The sequence below is a fragment of the Perca flavescens genome, chromosome 21, assembly GCF_004354835.1.
Source record: "Perca flavescens isolate YP-PL-M2 chromosome 21, PFLA_1.0, whole genome shotgun sequence".
Classification (NCBI taxonomy): Eukaryota; Metazoa; Chordata; class Actinopteri; order Perciformes; family Percidae; genus Perca; species Perca flavescens.
Window position 1 is genome coordinate 20,083,019 of NC_041351.1, and position 17,560 is coordinate 20,100,578.

The following is a 17,560-nucleotide window of genomic DNA, read 5'->3' on the forward strand; positions in this document are numbered from 1 at the left end:
CAAAGTGAATGTCACCTAGTGAATCTGCTGAAAGCACGGTGAAGCCTGGCTGCTGGCGGTGTTAAATGAATGTCTGTTGGAGCTGCAGTGAAGGCGGAGCGGGCGTGCCAGCCCTTCATGCCCGAGAAGTGTGGGCATAGGTGGCAGCTGGAGACAAGACAGAGCAAATACAGACATGCTGCTTGACACACATGGGCATGGAATGCACACACACACACACACACACACACACACACACACACACACACACACACACACACACACACACACACACACACACACACACACACACACACACACACACACACACACACACACACACACAGTGCATGGCACTATCTTTGTGGGGACCCGTCATTGACATAATGCATTCCCTAGCCCCTTACCCTAACCTTAACCATCACAACTAAATGCCTAACCTTAACCCTTACCCTCACCCTAACCATAACCTAATTCTAACCCTAATCCTAAAACCAAGTCTTAACCCTCAAACAGCCCTTTAAAGTTGTGGGGTCCAGCATTTTGGCCCCACAAAGCTGTCCGGACCCCACTAGTATACTGGACTCCCGGTTTTTGGACCCCACGAATATAGTTAAACAAGAGCGCACACACACACACACACACACACACATATTTTGTTACCATATGAAACACACGTTTCAAATGACTTAATTCAGTTTGAACCGGTTACACACTGCTGATGCTAACCTAAAACACTTTTAGCAATTCTACTACTGTAAATGAAGTACACAGAGAAAGTGCAAATATACAATAAGTTCACCAAACACTATACAAGATCAATGCTGCAGACTGAGGAAAATATCATTTATTTCTCTCCATATACCCAAATCAGTCAACATGTCAACATGGAGAATCCCAACGACAACATGTCCCAGTTTTCATGCTACTACAGTAGCGTGCATAACACTGTAAGCTCAGCAAATAACAGAAAAACATAAAATACTGTATCCAGTACAGGTTACAATTACAGTAAAACAAACAAACAAAAAAAAGATCTGAAAAAAACAGAAAATACAGTACAGTAAATTCTAGACTTACCTGCTGCATTTTTATAGTGCTTACAGTTTTTTTTCCAATTACTAAAACACAATTTTGCAAACTAACAAACAATTAACCATTGAGGTGTTTGGCCAGGTGGCACATATATTGGCAAATTAGCTCATGTCATTTTGAATGGCAGTGTTTTGAAATGGCAGACTTGTGACTTTATGTCAGATTGTTCTGTCTTATGCAGAGAACCGTGTTCAGTGCATTTAAAAAGTGCCATTTTGAAATGCAAAATGTGTGTAAAGCAGAAAATGTGTTTAGACTTTTGGAGACTTGAGAAGAGGTTTTGCTCTCTGTGTGTCAGTTTAAATAATTGTGCTATGCATGTCATTTTAGTGTGTTAGCAATTGGAAAAAAAACTGTAAACCTGATTGGTGTGTCTAGTACGATTACTGTAAACAATCATGCGTTTGCTCACCTGATGGCTGTGTTTCACAGGTTGTCTCATAGGTGTGGTAATTTGACAGTCAGTGCTTTGGAATTGCAATGAAGTGACATCATGATACATGATACATCTGTGTCTAATGTATACAAGTGTGTTTAGTGTTTTGCAAAAAGTGTGAAGCTGACATTGTGCTTATGGTGGTGTACATCTGGGCCAACGTTTTGCTCCTTGAGTGTAAGGTTTTGATAATTGTGTAATCCAAGGACATCCAATCTAACAAACTTTAAATCACCTGATGCTCTAATGATAAGGTTGATTGAATAATTCAATTAGTATAGTAATACTGAATACAACAAGTAAACACGTTTCACTTGTTTTTGTCCAATCATAGTCATTTTGTAAATGCTAAAACAGACAAACAACACGGATAATTTCCCCCAGAGTTCCATCAAAGTGCAATCAGTGTGAGAAGGAGTGAACAGATGGACAATGTGGAGACCGGGAGGTACGTCTACTGATTGAACATGTTCTGGTTCAAATGCAGCAAAGTGTCCTGGATGGATTTTGGTAATACATACATGCTCTAAGCCAATCAGGAAGAAGAAGAATAGTGGATTTAGTCCGAAACTTCCTGTAAAAAGACTGTGGATATTTAAAAAATGCAACAGCTACAAACTTAACCACTCAAACGGTAAACCTAAAACAGTAAACAAAGGACAAAGTATGGTGAGTTAAGGAAGGGTGTTGTTTGAAACTGAATGATGGCCGCTTTCAGGATTGTGTGTGATTGTGTTTACTTCCGCCTGCCTGCCTACATGTGAGCTCATAAGTGTGTGTTTGTGTGTGTGTGTGTGTGTGTGTGTGTGTGTGTGTGTGTGTGTGTGTGTGGTATAGCAGGGGTGTGGGAGGGAGTAGTAGCACTAAGAGGTGGCGTGTGGCTGTGGTGTTATGGGTGGTGGTGTACGCTGGCAGCCTTACAGGCCACCTCGGAGCTTTAACGACAGACAGACTGACCTGTTAGAAGCCTTTGAGGGCAGCGTGAGGATGCTTCTGTTCCTGTTGATAAGGCACTGTTTCCTGTTGGCCAGGTCAGCGTGGGACTGCTCACATGTGCACTTTATGGGGCTACAACTCGGACGGCTGTTGTTCTCTGAGTGTTGGATGAAGTTTTACAGCAGTCGGTTAATTTAACTGAAGTTTAAAGCTGAACCTGCTGAGATGTTAAAAGTAAAACTCTACTTACCTGATCATCATAGACCTTAGAGTGAGTCTGCAATTGATGAAAATCAACATATACCTGTAATGGCAATGCTACACTGTAGATTGTTTGCTTAAATGAAATGTAATCTGAATACATGATATCTGAATTATTTAGATATCATGTGTTAAGAGCAAAATACAAAGTGGATCATAAACAGCAGTTTATGAGCCATTGGTCCAGTGACTGACTAGACTCAACTTCGGTTTCCTTTAGTTGAATCTTCACAAACATGAGCCAACTGTCTTTTTTTGTTTTTACAGGATTTCAGTTTTCAAACAGTTAAGATCCATGTAGTCTCGCTTTGCCAGACCCTCCTCCAAAGTGCGCTGAAGGAGGGTCTGGCTACTACACATAGCATTCTGGGATGGGAGGAAAATGTGCTCTGGTTTAATGGCATTTCTTTAAACCAATCAGAATCCTCATGGGCGGTGCTTAACTCTGCAAAGAGCCGATGCTAAATAGTTGTGCGAGAGAAAACTCAGATTGGACAGACAGTCTAGCTAGCTGTCTCAATTTACCCTGCAGAGATCTGAGGAGCAGTTAACCATAGTCCTCAGAAATCCACCGAATTTAAAATTCCAACACAAAGAAAGCGGAAGGAAACGGAAAATACACGCATCCGGCGGAATTTCCTTCAGCACCGGAGCAATCCCGGAAGTGGAACATCAAGGATATAGACTAGGCTACATGAAACATTGACATCATATAAATCTGCCCATAGTGCAGTTTTAGCTTCCACAGTGAGGTTTTCAATCACAAAAGCTAGGCTACATAACCACTACCATATTGGTAGCTATAATTTTATACATAAGATTAAAATAACAATATTTCTACATTTTGGGAAATAATTATTTGTTTTTCTTGCAGAGAGGGGATGGAGAAGAACGATACAACTTTCATATCTGTCCATTAAAAATTAAGCTGAAACCAGGCGACGATAAGCGTAGCTTTAGCATAGCATAAAGAAAGGGGGGAAACAGCTAACTTGGCTCTGTTTGAAGGTAAACAAATCAACTGACCATCACCTCTTAAGAAATATTACAGCAGAGGCTATTCCCCTTCAGTTTTTGTACAGATTAAACAAACGACATTAACATGTTCATTAGTTCGTTTTCGAGGTGCTTATAGGCAGAGCCAGGCTAGCTGTTTCCTTGTTTCCAGCTAAGCTAAGCTGTCTCCTGGCTGTTTCTTCATAACTGTACAAACATGAGAGTGATACCAATCTTTTTGTGTAACTCTTGGCAAGAAAGAAAGAAAAAAAAGCGTATTTCCCAATCCATCACACTATTCCTCTAAAAATAGTCTACATAGGCTACAACTGCTCATATCACTACCGTTGTTTATCTTCAAAGCTACTGTTTCATTTGTGTTAGCTCGATGCACATAAGCCCTATAAAGACAGTAATTGTTAGCTTTAAATAATGTCACACTGACATGTGGTTATTGGATGTTAAAGCAAGCTGAGTCATTATGAAACAATTTCATAATTATGTTTCCCTCTAGCTTGAAGTCAGCAGATACTCAGCTGATTCAGTCTGATGATAAGAGTTGGTTGGCTCACTCTCTTGTTAAAAATGTATTCTTGACTCAAAATGTGTCTTTTTAAGGAGCCTCAAAAAAGTGCCCATTTGATTTAGAGGCCATGTTGCAGCGCCACCTAGTTTGGCTGTAAAAAAACACTGCTTAATTTGTTTACTTATATGCTTCAAATCGTGTTGACAGGCCAATTGGCATGTTTTACAGAGACATCAAACCGAAGTGTTAACCATGATGAGGCAGTGTGGGAGCTTCCCGGTGTGGCTCTCTCTGTCTCTGATGGTTTCATTGGCAGGCTATTTGATCCACACAGCCCGCCCCTTTCCTCCGCGCTGCGCCGCTCAGCACACCCGGCGCACCAGCGGGACAGTCCGGCTGCACCACCGGCTCTCTCGGACCACGCCAACCGAAAATACATTTGTAATGGAAAGATAATTAAACCGGAGTCGAGCGATCTCCTGTTCCTCGTGTCGCAGTTCCCTTGGGTGAGTTTATATTCAATTTTGACGTAAAATTACTCAATAAAATTCTCAGAGAGACACTCAGTGAGTCTGTAATAGGCTACTCAGTAACAAGTCAGTGGTGACTTTTATAGGCGCTATTTTAAGTTCTATTTTATATCATGTTCATTTAGAGACTTTGAGTGAGCTTGCAGCAAGTACACTGAATCTGTAGTAACTTTTCAGTGCATGGCCTACTGAGCAGTTTATCTCTACAAAGTAATTTCATCAATGTGGGTACATTACAAAATATATTCCTATAACATTTGTATAACATTCCTAACAGTTTTTTTTTTCACCTGTGATATTTGTATTATATCCTCAGCTACTTGTCATTGTTTGGAGAGGAAATAACTTATCAATTGTCTGTTGATCTAGCCTAATTGTTTGCTGCATATTTTGGGATTAATTATTAGCCATGTTATTTTTTTTTTTCTATTACTGAATAGATGAACTAATAGGCCCCCTGGGAGAGAGAAAAAAGCCTCCTGCTGAGCAGAGAAAGAAGGCAAACATATTAGGTTTAGTTTCAGATAAGGTAACATTAGGACTTGTAAAAATGTTGACTGAAACCAAGCTGTTATCAGACCATGCCAATGGTCACATTGTACTGTCGCTGTGTAAGTTGTTTCAGTGTTGCAAGTGTCTCAGATGTCTGACATGAAACTCAATCCGCTCTGTAACTTGTTCATAGCTAGTCAGCAGCAGTATATTCTTGGTCAGAATCAACTCTGCCTGCCAGTGGTTCAATGTGTTTTTAATCACTCTGCCTTGTAATCACAGCAGTTATATGACATAACCCATCAATTTTCATACATGTCATTGAGATGACAGAGATATACTACTACTGTGATTTAGCGGAACATGATGGGGTGAAGTTGGTGGCCTCGAGGTGTTTTAGTTATGGAGACAAACAGGCAGCGCAGTGTTGGATTATTACAAGTTGGGGGCAGTGGCCGTCTGACCCCTACAACCTGCCAGCAAGCCATGACGGAGGCCACCATGTGAAATACCACACACACACACACACACACACACACACACACACACACACACACACACACACACACACACACACACACACACACACACACACACACACAGCCATTGATTGTTGGCCCGCTAAAGCCTGCCGATAATAAACATGCACAGTGGTGATCAATCAAAAGCCAGCCTGCTTCAGAGATAACAACACAGAATCCAATAAACAATAAGCACTGATGAACTCAGTCCACTTGTACACTGTGGAACTTTTTCATGGCTCTCCAGAATAGGCATACACAGTATATCTTCCTTGAGTACATGCTTTGATATTTCCATGTCGGCCTTCTGTATGCACTCAGCTCAGCCAGCAGCAGATGATTAACACATGTAAGTAGTATGTTTCCTGTACATCCCCCTCATATGATTTACACTAATGATACGCTACTTGATGAAGTAAGTGAGTGCAGACATTCCCTGTGGTTTTCCTTTTTTCTCTATTTTTTTTTTACCTGAGTTCAACATTCCTCTGAGGGGGGGACCCTTTGTGAACTTTGGGTGTCATTGACGCAACCTACCAGGAAGGGGTTAGTTGCAGAGGTGCGAACTCTGAATCTGGCTGCTGTGTTTGTTTTCACACCGCAGGCTTCCCTTGCTTTTTTTCTTTTTCTTTTGCCACACATGATAATGTTGGGAAAACGGCTCCATCATGGTCTGCTGTCACCAAATGGTTACGACATCTAACCACGTGATCCAAACCCCCGAGTAAAAGAATACACCACGTTTTTTTTTTTATAAACTGATACATCAAAAGCCAACAGCCAACTGGTCACTGCTGTCAGCTGCATATATATATATATATATATATATATATATATATATATATATATATATATATATATATATATATATATATATATATATATATATATATATATATATATATTTGTAAAACAAATAAATATTTATATATATATATATATGTATATATATATATTTGTTTTACATGTGAAACACCAAGGACCGTGCTGGAAATAAGTATTTTACTTTAGCATGTTATCCTTTGGATAACTGTTTTATTGTCTTTATCCAGAAATAAATCAATCAATCAAAAAAAAGCATGGAGGGAAATGTGGGCAAACTCTTCCAAATGTCATAAACAACGTTAGTTATCATAGTTAAAAAATACTATTTAGCAACTCGCTTTATATATTTTAGGATGGAGGAACAGATTTTTTTTTGACTGAGCCACCATGGTGATTTAGTTTGAAAAACAGGGATAGGTACAGGTCTGTTTGTTGATTGGCTGCGGTCCAAAATGGAACTGCATGTGAACTTTTCAGATGATGATCGATGTGGATGGTTGTAAAGTTTCCCCAGCTCTGGCTATCTGTTCTCCCTGAAACATATGAAACTGATATTACAATAGTTTGTGCTGTCAGTGAAGAACATAGACAACAAAATCAGTGGGTTTGAGGCTTCATGTTGAGAAATAGTAGCATTATGTTGCTCTTGCAACATTTTCGAGGCCAAATATCGATACTGATATCAGTATTTAAGAGTAAAGAAATATCAGCTGATATGCCTTTTTTTTTTAAACAGAAACACATGTTTGAATAGGATCTCTTCCAGTAAGTTAGTTAAAGCAAGAGTTTGACATGTTAGGAAATATGGTAATGTGCTTTCTAGATGATGAGAAGATAAATATCACTCTCATGTCTGTTTGGTAAATATGAAGCTACACGCCAGGAGATGGTTAGCTTAGCCCAAAGAATAGAAACAGGGGGAAACAGTTAGCCTGACTCTGTCCAAAAGTAATAAAATCTGCCTAAAGAAAACAAAAAAAAGCACATATTTCCCTGATAGCACATCTTACGCTCACTAGTTAACCCATTATATCTTGTTTCCCATTGTTTCCAGCCTTTGTGCTAAGCTAACCAGCTGCTGGCTCTATTCATATTTATTGTAAAGGCATGAGAGTAGCATGTATTTTCTCAATAACTCTTAGCAATCAAAAGCAACTGAGTGTATTTTATAAAATGTGAAAAATAGTCCTTTAAAGACTTGTGACCATGATACAGAGCTGGAAAAAAATAAACTTGCCAGTGCTCTCTGGTGGACAAACTATGTAATGGTGACACTGTTTCTAAATGCTCTTAAACATATCGTCGACATTCTGTAAAATGATATCAATATACCGTACTGTATTGTATGTGATAAGATAAAATTGGTCGATTCTATCAGTCATGTACGTGTTTCAGTCTGTCCGCAGTGTCTATGTGCTCTCATCACTTAACAGGTAAACTGACCATTTTAAAACTTCCTTTAAAGACCTGTAAAATCCAAAGAAGAGAGAGGAAATGAAAAAAGTTTCAGTACGAGCACGGAAGAGCTATAAAGTGAAAGAGAGAGGCAACAAAGAGGGAAAATTGGGACTGCCAGTTCCAGCAGATGCAGGAAGCAGAGAGCCTCGGAGAGTATGGATATTTGTTGAAGCATGAAAAAGTTTTCTTGGCCGAGGAGGAAGTGTAGCCGTGTTTTGCTTGGATTCAGACTGAGCATGGACGGCGAAAATAGGAACATAATTGAAAGTCAAAGAGTGAGCCTTAGAAATGTGGCCTTATCTTGTATGTTTGTTCACCTGGTTAGCGGGGTTAGTGAGTGAAGGTCATGAGAAGACAGGCAGAGAGAAGGGAGGGGAAACACATCAAACAAATCCATCGCTGATTTGAAGTTTAAGACAAACTATAGCAGAGTAAACATTTTTGAGTTAAAATCATAAAAAAAAGAGATTAATGGGTGTGTGTGTGTGTGTGTGTGTGTGTGTGTGTGTGTGTGTGTGTGTGTGTGTGTGTGTGTGTGTGTGTGTGTGTGTGTGTGGGCCCAACAGCTGTTTCAGACTGCCTAAGTCAGTCAAGACCCTCAAAGAGAGGCAAATACAGAAGAAAAGAGGAACTGAAGAAAAAGAAATAGGAAAGAGGAGGAATCTGAGATAAATAAGAGGAAGGAGTGTAAAGTGAGAAGAAAAGGAAGGAAAGAGAAGACAAAAGGAGAGACAATTAAAGAGAAGACATGGAACATAGAAGGCAAGAATGGAAAAGAAATGAGAGGGAACGATCCGAGAGAAACAAAAAGAGAAAGAAAAAGGGAGGAAAGAGGAGAAGAGAGAATGAAAAGAGGGGGAAAAAAATTGATGATTCAGACCGAAACGTGGTTTCAATCATCGGCGAGGTTGAGAAGAAGGATGTTTGATGGTCGTAATCGAGAGAGAGAGAGAGAGAGACTCAACCGACCGATGCTCTGCTCAGGAACGTGTTCGTACGTGCACACGCCACATAACACACACGGCTCCTATTAGACTGTGGTTACTCTGGTTTATATCCAGCAAAGCCACCTCAAGCAAATACTGTACATAGTGACATGGAAATATTTTATGGGTCCGTCTTTTATGTATGAACGCACCGAAATCCCCTGTATGGTGAGTTGCCCAAAGAAAGCAACTCAAAGCAGCAGCAGAAAGACAAAGAAGGTAAAAAAAATGCCTTTTATCACAAAGTGGGGGCTGTAACAGAACGTTTTCCCATCAACAGTGATTAAGTCTGGTCTACTGATGTCTTGTTGCAAGAATTCTGGGTAATTCTGTTTTCTCTCACAACCTTTGAAGACCTTTAAAGATGCTAATGGAAGCATGCTAACATGCTCACAATGTCAGGTCATGAACCATGTGTCGGTAGCCTAACAAGGCAGACCCACATCAAGATGTTGGGTCTGGGAACTCACCATTGACGGGGCTCAATCCGAGAGGCGGGATAAACGGTTGTCTTTCAAATTCCCTCTACACGCAATAGGATAGCACTACAACCAGGCAGAGCAACGAAGAAGGTAGAGAAGCTAGTTGATAGATTAAACTTTTGCCGTATCCGGTCGTCAAAACTCTGAACACAGCTTCCTTTTTTTAAGAATAATTTCAGTGCCGTTCTTTGTTTTTTTCTCAAAGAAGAGCATAACTCCAAGTCTTCAAGAAGACTGCAGCAGCAGCCATAAGCCCGCCCACCAACTCTACACGATGTGATTGGCATGACCAGAGTTTGGTTTTTCCAGCTCGCAAGCCAACGGAGAGTGCCTAGGCCCCTCCCCCCGGCTGCAAATTAAATTTGTGCGTCTAGATTTCTAGGCTAATGTGTTAGATCTGATCATGGTCCTAGAGAAAAACAATCAGCATAATTACTACCATTCATCCTGTGGTTAAAATGTACGTGAACCGAATTTCATGGCAATCCATCCAATAGTTGTTGAGACATTTGAGTGAAAACGACAAATGTCAACGTCATAGTGGCGCTAGAGGAGAAGTCAGGGGATCACCAAAAAATGGTACAAAACCAACAAAAGTTATAAATTATTTAAATTATAAGGAAAAGAAACATAGAAATCAGATGGGTGTCAGCGGTCATCAGTGATGCTTATTGATGCTGCTAATATCAAAGATGTCCAATCTGATTATATGTGTTCCTACACTGATCGGAGCCATTCACTGAAATCTTACTAGCTCTTTTATTTGTCTTCCTCAGCATGCATTGTTTCTTTTCTCTTCTCTCACGTTCCTCTATTGATCTTCCATCCTCCACTTACATCTCAATCCCCTCATTTCCTCTCCTCATCTGACCTTTTCTCTTCTTCTCAAATCTCTCAGCATCCATTATGGTCATCTCTATTTCTGCCCCGTTTTGCCATCCTCCCCCTGCACTCCTTTTTGTGGAAATGGAACTTTAAATCTTTTTTTCATCCCCTGCTTCCTTACATCACTTCTCACCCCGCCTCGTTTCAGTTTGAATGGACTCTCTCCCTTGCCTCAAACTCATTCTGTATTTTATTTCTTCTCTGGCAGGAATCAGAACCAACGGAGTAGCCGGCCAGGGTGGTAGCAGCCAGGCCTTGCCCAAAAGAGGCGCCCTGTCGGGGGTAACGGCGGAGATGAAGGATTAGAGGACAATCCAGGGTACGTCCAAGTCCCTCCTGTCGAGAGGTCCCCTATTCTTAGGGGTGATATCTAAGATGCAGGCAGGCAGGCTGCTACTGGGATTAAAGCATTAAACTTATTACCTTTTAAAGAATCAAAATATTGGGGGTTTTCTGTCCTTATGGTGCTTTTCAAGCCATTTCATCTGAGGCCTGAGGTCGCTGACTGCTCTATTTGTATAACTCAGAAAACAGAGGAGCAAGTGCAAAGAAGGATCAGTGAGAGGAGGGAAGGGGAGTTCAGCAGGATAGAAGCATATGTGCAGATAAAATTAGCTTTGCCCGGAGGATCCAGATACATAAAACAGGAGTTAGAGGGAGCAACCCCCCCCCCCCCTGAGCTGTGGTCAAAGGTTTTTAACAGGATTACAAGCAAAGACAAAACACCATGGTTTTCCGTAAGCACACAGCCAGAGTAATTAATGGCCCTGTGTGTATTCCTGTGATACTGTAGGTTTTCAATTAGACTGAGGTTTTTCTTGTTTAACCTTATAGCAAGACAAACTATTTCCTTTACTTGGAAGAGCATAGAGCCATTGTGTCTGTGGCCGCTGTCGCTGGGGAGTTGTAATCAGAGAGGTGGCCTGTTGCTTTAGAGTCGTTCATGGGAACATGCACAAGGTCCCTGCAGGCTCACACCATCTTGGATTGAACATCACACCTCGGTACTGTGGTCCCCGGCGTCTCTTTGTGAGCCTTGATATGGCTCCGCTCAGTGCTGGTATGTGCCGTGTTTCCTCCCTCTCCGCTCCCAGATGCCCCTCTTAAAACGCCAGCCAGGGGAAGTGGAGCGGATGGCCTGGGACTGCGGTCAGCAGCAAATTAGAAGGGCTGCCTTGGACCTGACGCAATCCCCATCTATTGAACCATAGCAGGTCATTAATGAAGCCAGACGGGGCTGTGCATGCGTGGGAGGCCCGCCGAAATTTAGCTGCTGCAGTGGAAAGCTTTTAAAGAGAACCAGAGGTCCTTGTCAGGGCTGCCTTATGCTATCAAAATATTTTAGAATTGGATATCCATTACTCTGCTGGCAAAGAACAACACATGAGAAAAAGCCAATTTTTGTCTGCCTTCATTACAGACTTACAGACTGACGGAGGTAGGAGCTCCAAAAACCAACAAAAGGCAGTCAAAGGCCAGTCAGGTCAAAAATAACTGAACGTATCAATTAAGAATACTATTAGTCAAATAAATAAGTGTACCAAGAAATATAAAGCTTTAACCTCTAATCAGTTGGTAAAAAATAGAGAAGGTGCAATGATGCAGCTAATGGAAAATAATGTTGTGGAGACAGAAATATGGTGTCCGAGAATGCTAATTTACGCTAGCTAGCCTACGTTGTTAGCGTTAGCTTGTCGGCCAAAATGCTTTATCTACTGTTACGAGAGTTTATACATTAATGCTACAGAAGTATATATGGCTTATTAACATTACCCGGACAAAGGTTAGCTTCAGCTAAGTAGCTAGCTGAAAAGGCTGGTGCTCATTGTATTTCACTCATAGCTTTCAGTTAAGCTAGCTAGCCACACAGATCTATCCTAAACACACACAGACAATTAAAAAAACAAACATTAATAGAAACAGTTGGATGAGGAAAATAGGGAATAGATGTTCCCTGTAAAAGTTGAAAGAGTAAAATACTCTGTAGACATGCAGTCTAGCAGTACAGCCAAGTAGCAACAGGGATGTTCTTATCCGGACATTTTCATTATCTCTTCCTTCCTCGCTAAGCATACTTTGCCTGTTTATAAACAAATCTAAGCCCGTTGAATGAGGACTGCTGCTCGGCTTTTGAAAAGCATGATAAGACTTTTCAGCGAAACGTAAAATGAACTTTGTGTAACCTTCATGCCAGACAAAATGGAAGCAGGAATTCCCTGAATGTCCACCCATTTTATGGACAAAAGGCAGACTTTGGTTTGTTGCACAGAGGAGTGACTGTGGTCTAAATTTAGATGGTTCCAGACCAGTGGACCTTTGGAATCCTTAAAACCTGCAGAAAGACCAATCTAGTGTAGCTACATACAGTATTCAGAATAGGAAAGCACAGTGGTCTCAGAAACACAGAATAAACTGCAAAAGTCTTATGTTTCTCTCAACATCCCTCTAAATCAAATACATCCCTGTCTACATTTTAAAGATAGATGTTTTCCCCCTGTTTTTACTCTCCATAGATGGTTCCGTGGTGCGACCGCACAACCATTTGCAGCTGGACTCCGACCTATTTCTGAGCTGATATCGACAAAGCCAAAGCCCAAGGCAAGCGGGGGAAACCAGGCGACCTGACCACACTCCAACTGGCCCGGCAGCTTCCAGGAACACAACTGCACAGTGTTCTCCTCAATTTATGACCGTTTAATTCAACCAGCTATGCATAACAACGAGCTACAAAGAGTGGGACAGAGTTTGGCCTGCACATGATAAACAGAGATAATATTCCAGTGAACTATTTGGCGCTGCAGGCCGGGAGTCCAACTTTACAGAAATTACACGGTTTCAAGATCTTGGAATAACCTTTCAGATGACTTTTTAGGTCCGTACTTTGGACAGCTCAACTGTAACTGATTCTGGCATAAATCTAAGAAGAGAAACATTGAACTTTGCTTGCTCAGTTTTGTCTTTCAGTGGTATTAAAAGCAATTCCAGACATTGTTTAAGGTTGATTTTCAAGAAATATTAAGCCATTTACCTCTTGTGACCATGAATCTTCAGGAAAAGCTGTCAGGCCTCAAAGGTCTGGTCTCACACTCCCACAGCAAGCGCCGCTTTAAAGGCGACCTCACGCTGGACATGATCAGCCCTCCTCTGGGTGACTTTCGCCACACCATGCACGTGGGCCGTGGCGGCGATGTGTTCGGGGACACCTCCTTCCTTAGCAACCATGGCGGCACAGCCAATGGGAACAACGGGGAAACGGATTCTATCTCCTCCCCTGACAACAAGATCGGTGCGTTCTTCTCCAGGACGATCCGTCAAATCCGAAGGGGGTCTGACAACCGACCCACGGGAGGACCCAAGGATCTGTCGCCGCCGCCTCCCGTCGTTTCACCCATCATCAAGAACGCCATCTCCCTCCCCAGGCTGGATGTGGATATGCCCAATGGGAGTCCTACTGCTAAAGTGCTCTTCCCCAGTTCTCAAAGCACACCAGAGGAGAAGAAAAGCTCTTATGGTGATTATGGTGATTTTCTTTTTTATTAAAGCTGCTTTGATCAATACTTTTACACCAACAATGGAATAATCAGGGGTAGTAAAAGGGGTCGTTAAAGTGATGAACCCACAGAGAATTATTACCCAAACTTCCCCTCACGTCTTGACAGTTTTTTTTTAGCATCTTTAAGTTAGATGCAGTAGGCAGCTGTTTATATCAAAAATGCTCAAATAAACCCACTGTAAGCTACCTGCACGTACGAGCGGGAAAATAACCTTACTGTTGTTACACAAGATGCATTGTGAGTGGTCTACTGAGGCTTCTGTTTATGCGAAAATGTGTCGTTTACAGTGAATTTCTAGTGTTATAATTGATTGGGTTGAAAGAAGCTGTTGCTCTTTAATTCTGAGGGACTAACACCAACAGTGTCTTGGATCACTGAAAAAAGTCCAATATATCTTTACTGGAAATTTCTTGACATGATGTCATGACATACATTGTTTTGCCCAGTCTTTCGAGGATTCAGAAAAATGCACCATCAAATCCCCCAAAATGGCCCCTAAGATTAAATGTAGGTGTTTCTTTTAAATGATATGGCCCTGTTGCTGAACTAAGGGAAACACAAATGTCCGACGACTTAATCGGTGTGAACTGAAAACTGCAGAGAAGTGGTAACCGTCTGAAGAGCTGCAGTGAAACTCATCCATCAGTTCTACCCAGTAATCGAGAAAGATTTGCCCCAGATGTCCTCATGAATCACCTTGGCTCATAATCGGCACAGCTCGCACTGATAACACACAGAGATCCAGACAGAGTTGGCAACAAGCTGTCTGAGAGGCTCACATTAACACCACGCTTATGGCTCATACTGTCTCACCTCCCCTGTGTGTGTGTGTGTGTGTGTGTGTGTGTGTGTGTGTGGATTTACAAGTTTGTGTGCGCTGACATTTTTATCTAAAATCTTCAACAAAAATTTCACAATTCACAGCGTACTTTCGTAGTGATATCTGGAGCTACTTTACTCTCCAGGAATTATGCATGATGACACATGGATAGGAGAGTCTGCAGGTTTTCATCCAACCAAATCCTCCATGAGCTGGTTTCACCGATTACTCCTTTCTCGCTCTCTGGTTAAAGGGTGTTAATCTGTGAAATCAGACGCTGTTTTCTTTGGTTGGTATAAACCTCCAGACTCTAAGGCCCTTTGCGGCTGGCATCAAGAGGTGCGGTGGTAATTTTAGCCGTTTGGGTCATGGTGCGAGCGTGTGACTCCTTAAGTGATCTGGCAGTGAAGGGCAGATGATTCACTGTTTACACAGCAGAACAACTCAGCACTTACTGGCCCGTCATCGTCAGGCAGGATGTTCTCCGATGGGTTAACATCGCCCCCTGTTGGACGATAAACCATGTGAAGAGTGTGACTGGATTATACAAAATACCTCATGCTGAATTTCTGTGTCTTCTCCTCAGGTCTGGAGTCTGGATTCGTCACTCTGCCTCGCCTCTCTCGCTCTGAGCGCCAGCAGCCTTCCATCTCCCTCCCCACGTCCTGCTCCCCGAACATCCACCGCGGCTCTCTGACCGACCCTACTGACGCCATCTTATCCACCTGCTCCGCCTCCATTGTGACCTCTGACCCCAAGCCCACCTACACCGCGTACTCTGACTCCCTTCCCTCCCTCACCTCTTTGGACACCTTTACCTTTGACCTCGGGCCCTCCCTCATGAGCGAGGTGTTTGGCCTGATTGACGGCCACCCGGGGGAGCATGGCAACGCCTGGGAGGGAGAGGAGGCGGGGTCAGCGTGTGGGTTGACCAATGAGGGATCAGAGATGGACTCGGCTACTATCTCATACGTGGATTCCCTGCTGAGGGAGGACTGCGGGGGCAGGAAGAGCCCCCATGGGGCCGAATGGGAGGAGGAGGAAGGGATGGAGGTGAACGGAGTCGGGCTTTCCGTTAAAGTAGCTGATGTGGCGATGGGGTCTCCTGAACGAGTGCGGTTCGGGATGGGGATGGAGAGCGAGCGGTTCCAGAGTGCTACAGATGTGCTCGCGCGCCACTATGGCGTCAGCCACTTAAAGGGACAGAGCAGGATGGAGGGGGCCGATTCAATGATGATGATCATCGGCCAGCCCAAGAACAAAATGTCCTACAGTTACATGGACGACGAGGATGAAATTAAAGTCTGAGCCGAGATGTTTTGACTCTAAAAAAAACTTCTCTCATGTATGATTTATCTCTAATTTCCAATCAATCATCTGAAGAAAAATGTTGTGGTCAACGAGGCCGGCTCTTTTGACAGGATGACCATGACCACTACAATCCAGTATCCTCGGTATTTGATTCTTTACTTTTATACAATCGTGCTTTAAGGATGTACAGTTTTGATGCCAAAAAATTGTTGCTGAATGTATCTAAAGGGAGTGAAAGAAGTCTTTTTTTCTTTTTCTTTTTTAAAAAGGTCAGGATTTAAAAGGGACTGAAACAAAGAGGTGTGGCAAGAAAGGATGTGCCAGAGAATGTAGTTAAGATTGTCTCAAAGGAAACACACACATGACAGAATGTAGAAGCTACAAGGCCTGTCATTCACTTTACACTTTTCACACACACATTCTAGGGTGGAAAGATTCTCTGTGCTAGTCCCGTCGGTCACTAATGAGAGAGGAAGTGGGGATTAGAACAATTGGATTTCATCGTATTACAACCATTGGGCCTCACTACAATCTCCTGTCAACTCCTTTCACTCAGGAATACATTACCAGAACACAAAAAGGAAGGGAAATAAGAAATCTAGAATCTCAGGCATCATTAGATAAACCAGAGAAACACAAACATCTCAGTTATTAAACTACATGGACTGAAGGAACATGACAAGTCATACTGGTATTTGCTAGTTCCAACTAAAGCTGAACCATATAATTGCTCACTGTATGCTGCAGACCTTCTATATAGAGACTCCTGTGCACCTTTTGTGATTATGTCCGACTCCTGTATTGCTTTTCAATTGTCATTTATGTGTTCTTTTATACAACTGTACAAATATTTACTGACCTCCTATAAATATGTTCTTACAGTATGAGCACCTGCAGTACATAGTGCAATTCACATCCATATGCTGCAGTCAATACCAATGATATATTATGATGATATAAATTGACAATAAAGATGTTTCTAATTAGGTTGAATATGCATTTATTTACATAGTTTAATGATTAAAGTTGGATTAAACAAATATTCCACACACAAAAAACTGAATGTAGACCTGAAAAGTGGTTGTAAAACGTTTTACATTAAACCTCAGTTCATAATTAAGGTTCATAAAATGATTTTCCTCATACTTAATTTCTCATACTTAATGTCTCACTATTATTTTGTATATTTATGGAAAAATCCATCCTAAAAACACCACAAACAGCAGGATTTAGTCATTATTATTAGCTATTATTTTGACCAGAAAGACTTGCTTTCCAGCAATTACTTTGCATTCTGGGAAATATAGGACATCACACATCAGTAACTGAAGAATAAATAAATGAAGCTGGTTACAAAAACTAAAAAAGAAGTGAATTAAGTTGCAACACTTGAAGGAAGATATCGGACAGCACAGATTGACAGCTCTAGTCTCGCATTTCCAGACCTTCCTCCACGGCGCTGCGGAG

The 17,560-nt window shown here is 41.8% G+C and overlaps 1 protein-coding gene across 2 annotated transcripts; it reads left to right on the plus strand.

The window, feature by feature from the left end:
- Window positions 1-4,593: 4,593 nt before the first annotated feature.
- On the plus strand, window positions 4,594-17,080 carry cdc42ep1a (CDC42 effector protein (Rho GTPase binding) 1a). Of its 2 annotated transcripts, none has more exons than XM_028567220.1 (4): window positions 4,594-4,735; window positions 10,617-10,727; window positions 12,922-13,928; window positions 15,369-17,080. In XM_028567220.1, exons 3-4 carry the CDS (start codon window positions 13,448-13,450, stop codon window positions 16,088-16,090), a joined length of 1,203 nt encoding a protein of 400 aa, XP_028423021.1. In that variant the 5' UTR covers window positions 4,594-4,735; window positions 10,617-10,727; window positions 12,922-13,447; the 3' UTR covers window positions 16,091-17,080. The 2 variants fall into 2 exon arrangements, with proteins under 2 accessions (XP_028423021.1, XP_028423023.1); XM_028567222.1 differs by having other exon boundaries at window positions 12,922-13,919.
- The last annotated feature ends 480 nt before the right edge of the window (window positions 17,081-17,560 follow it).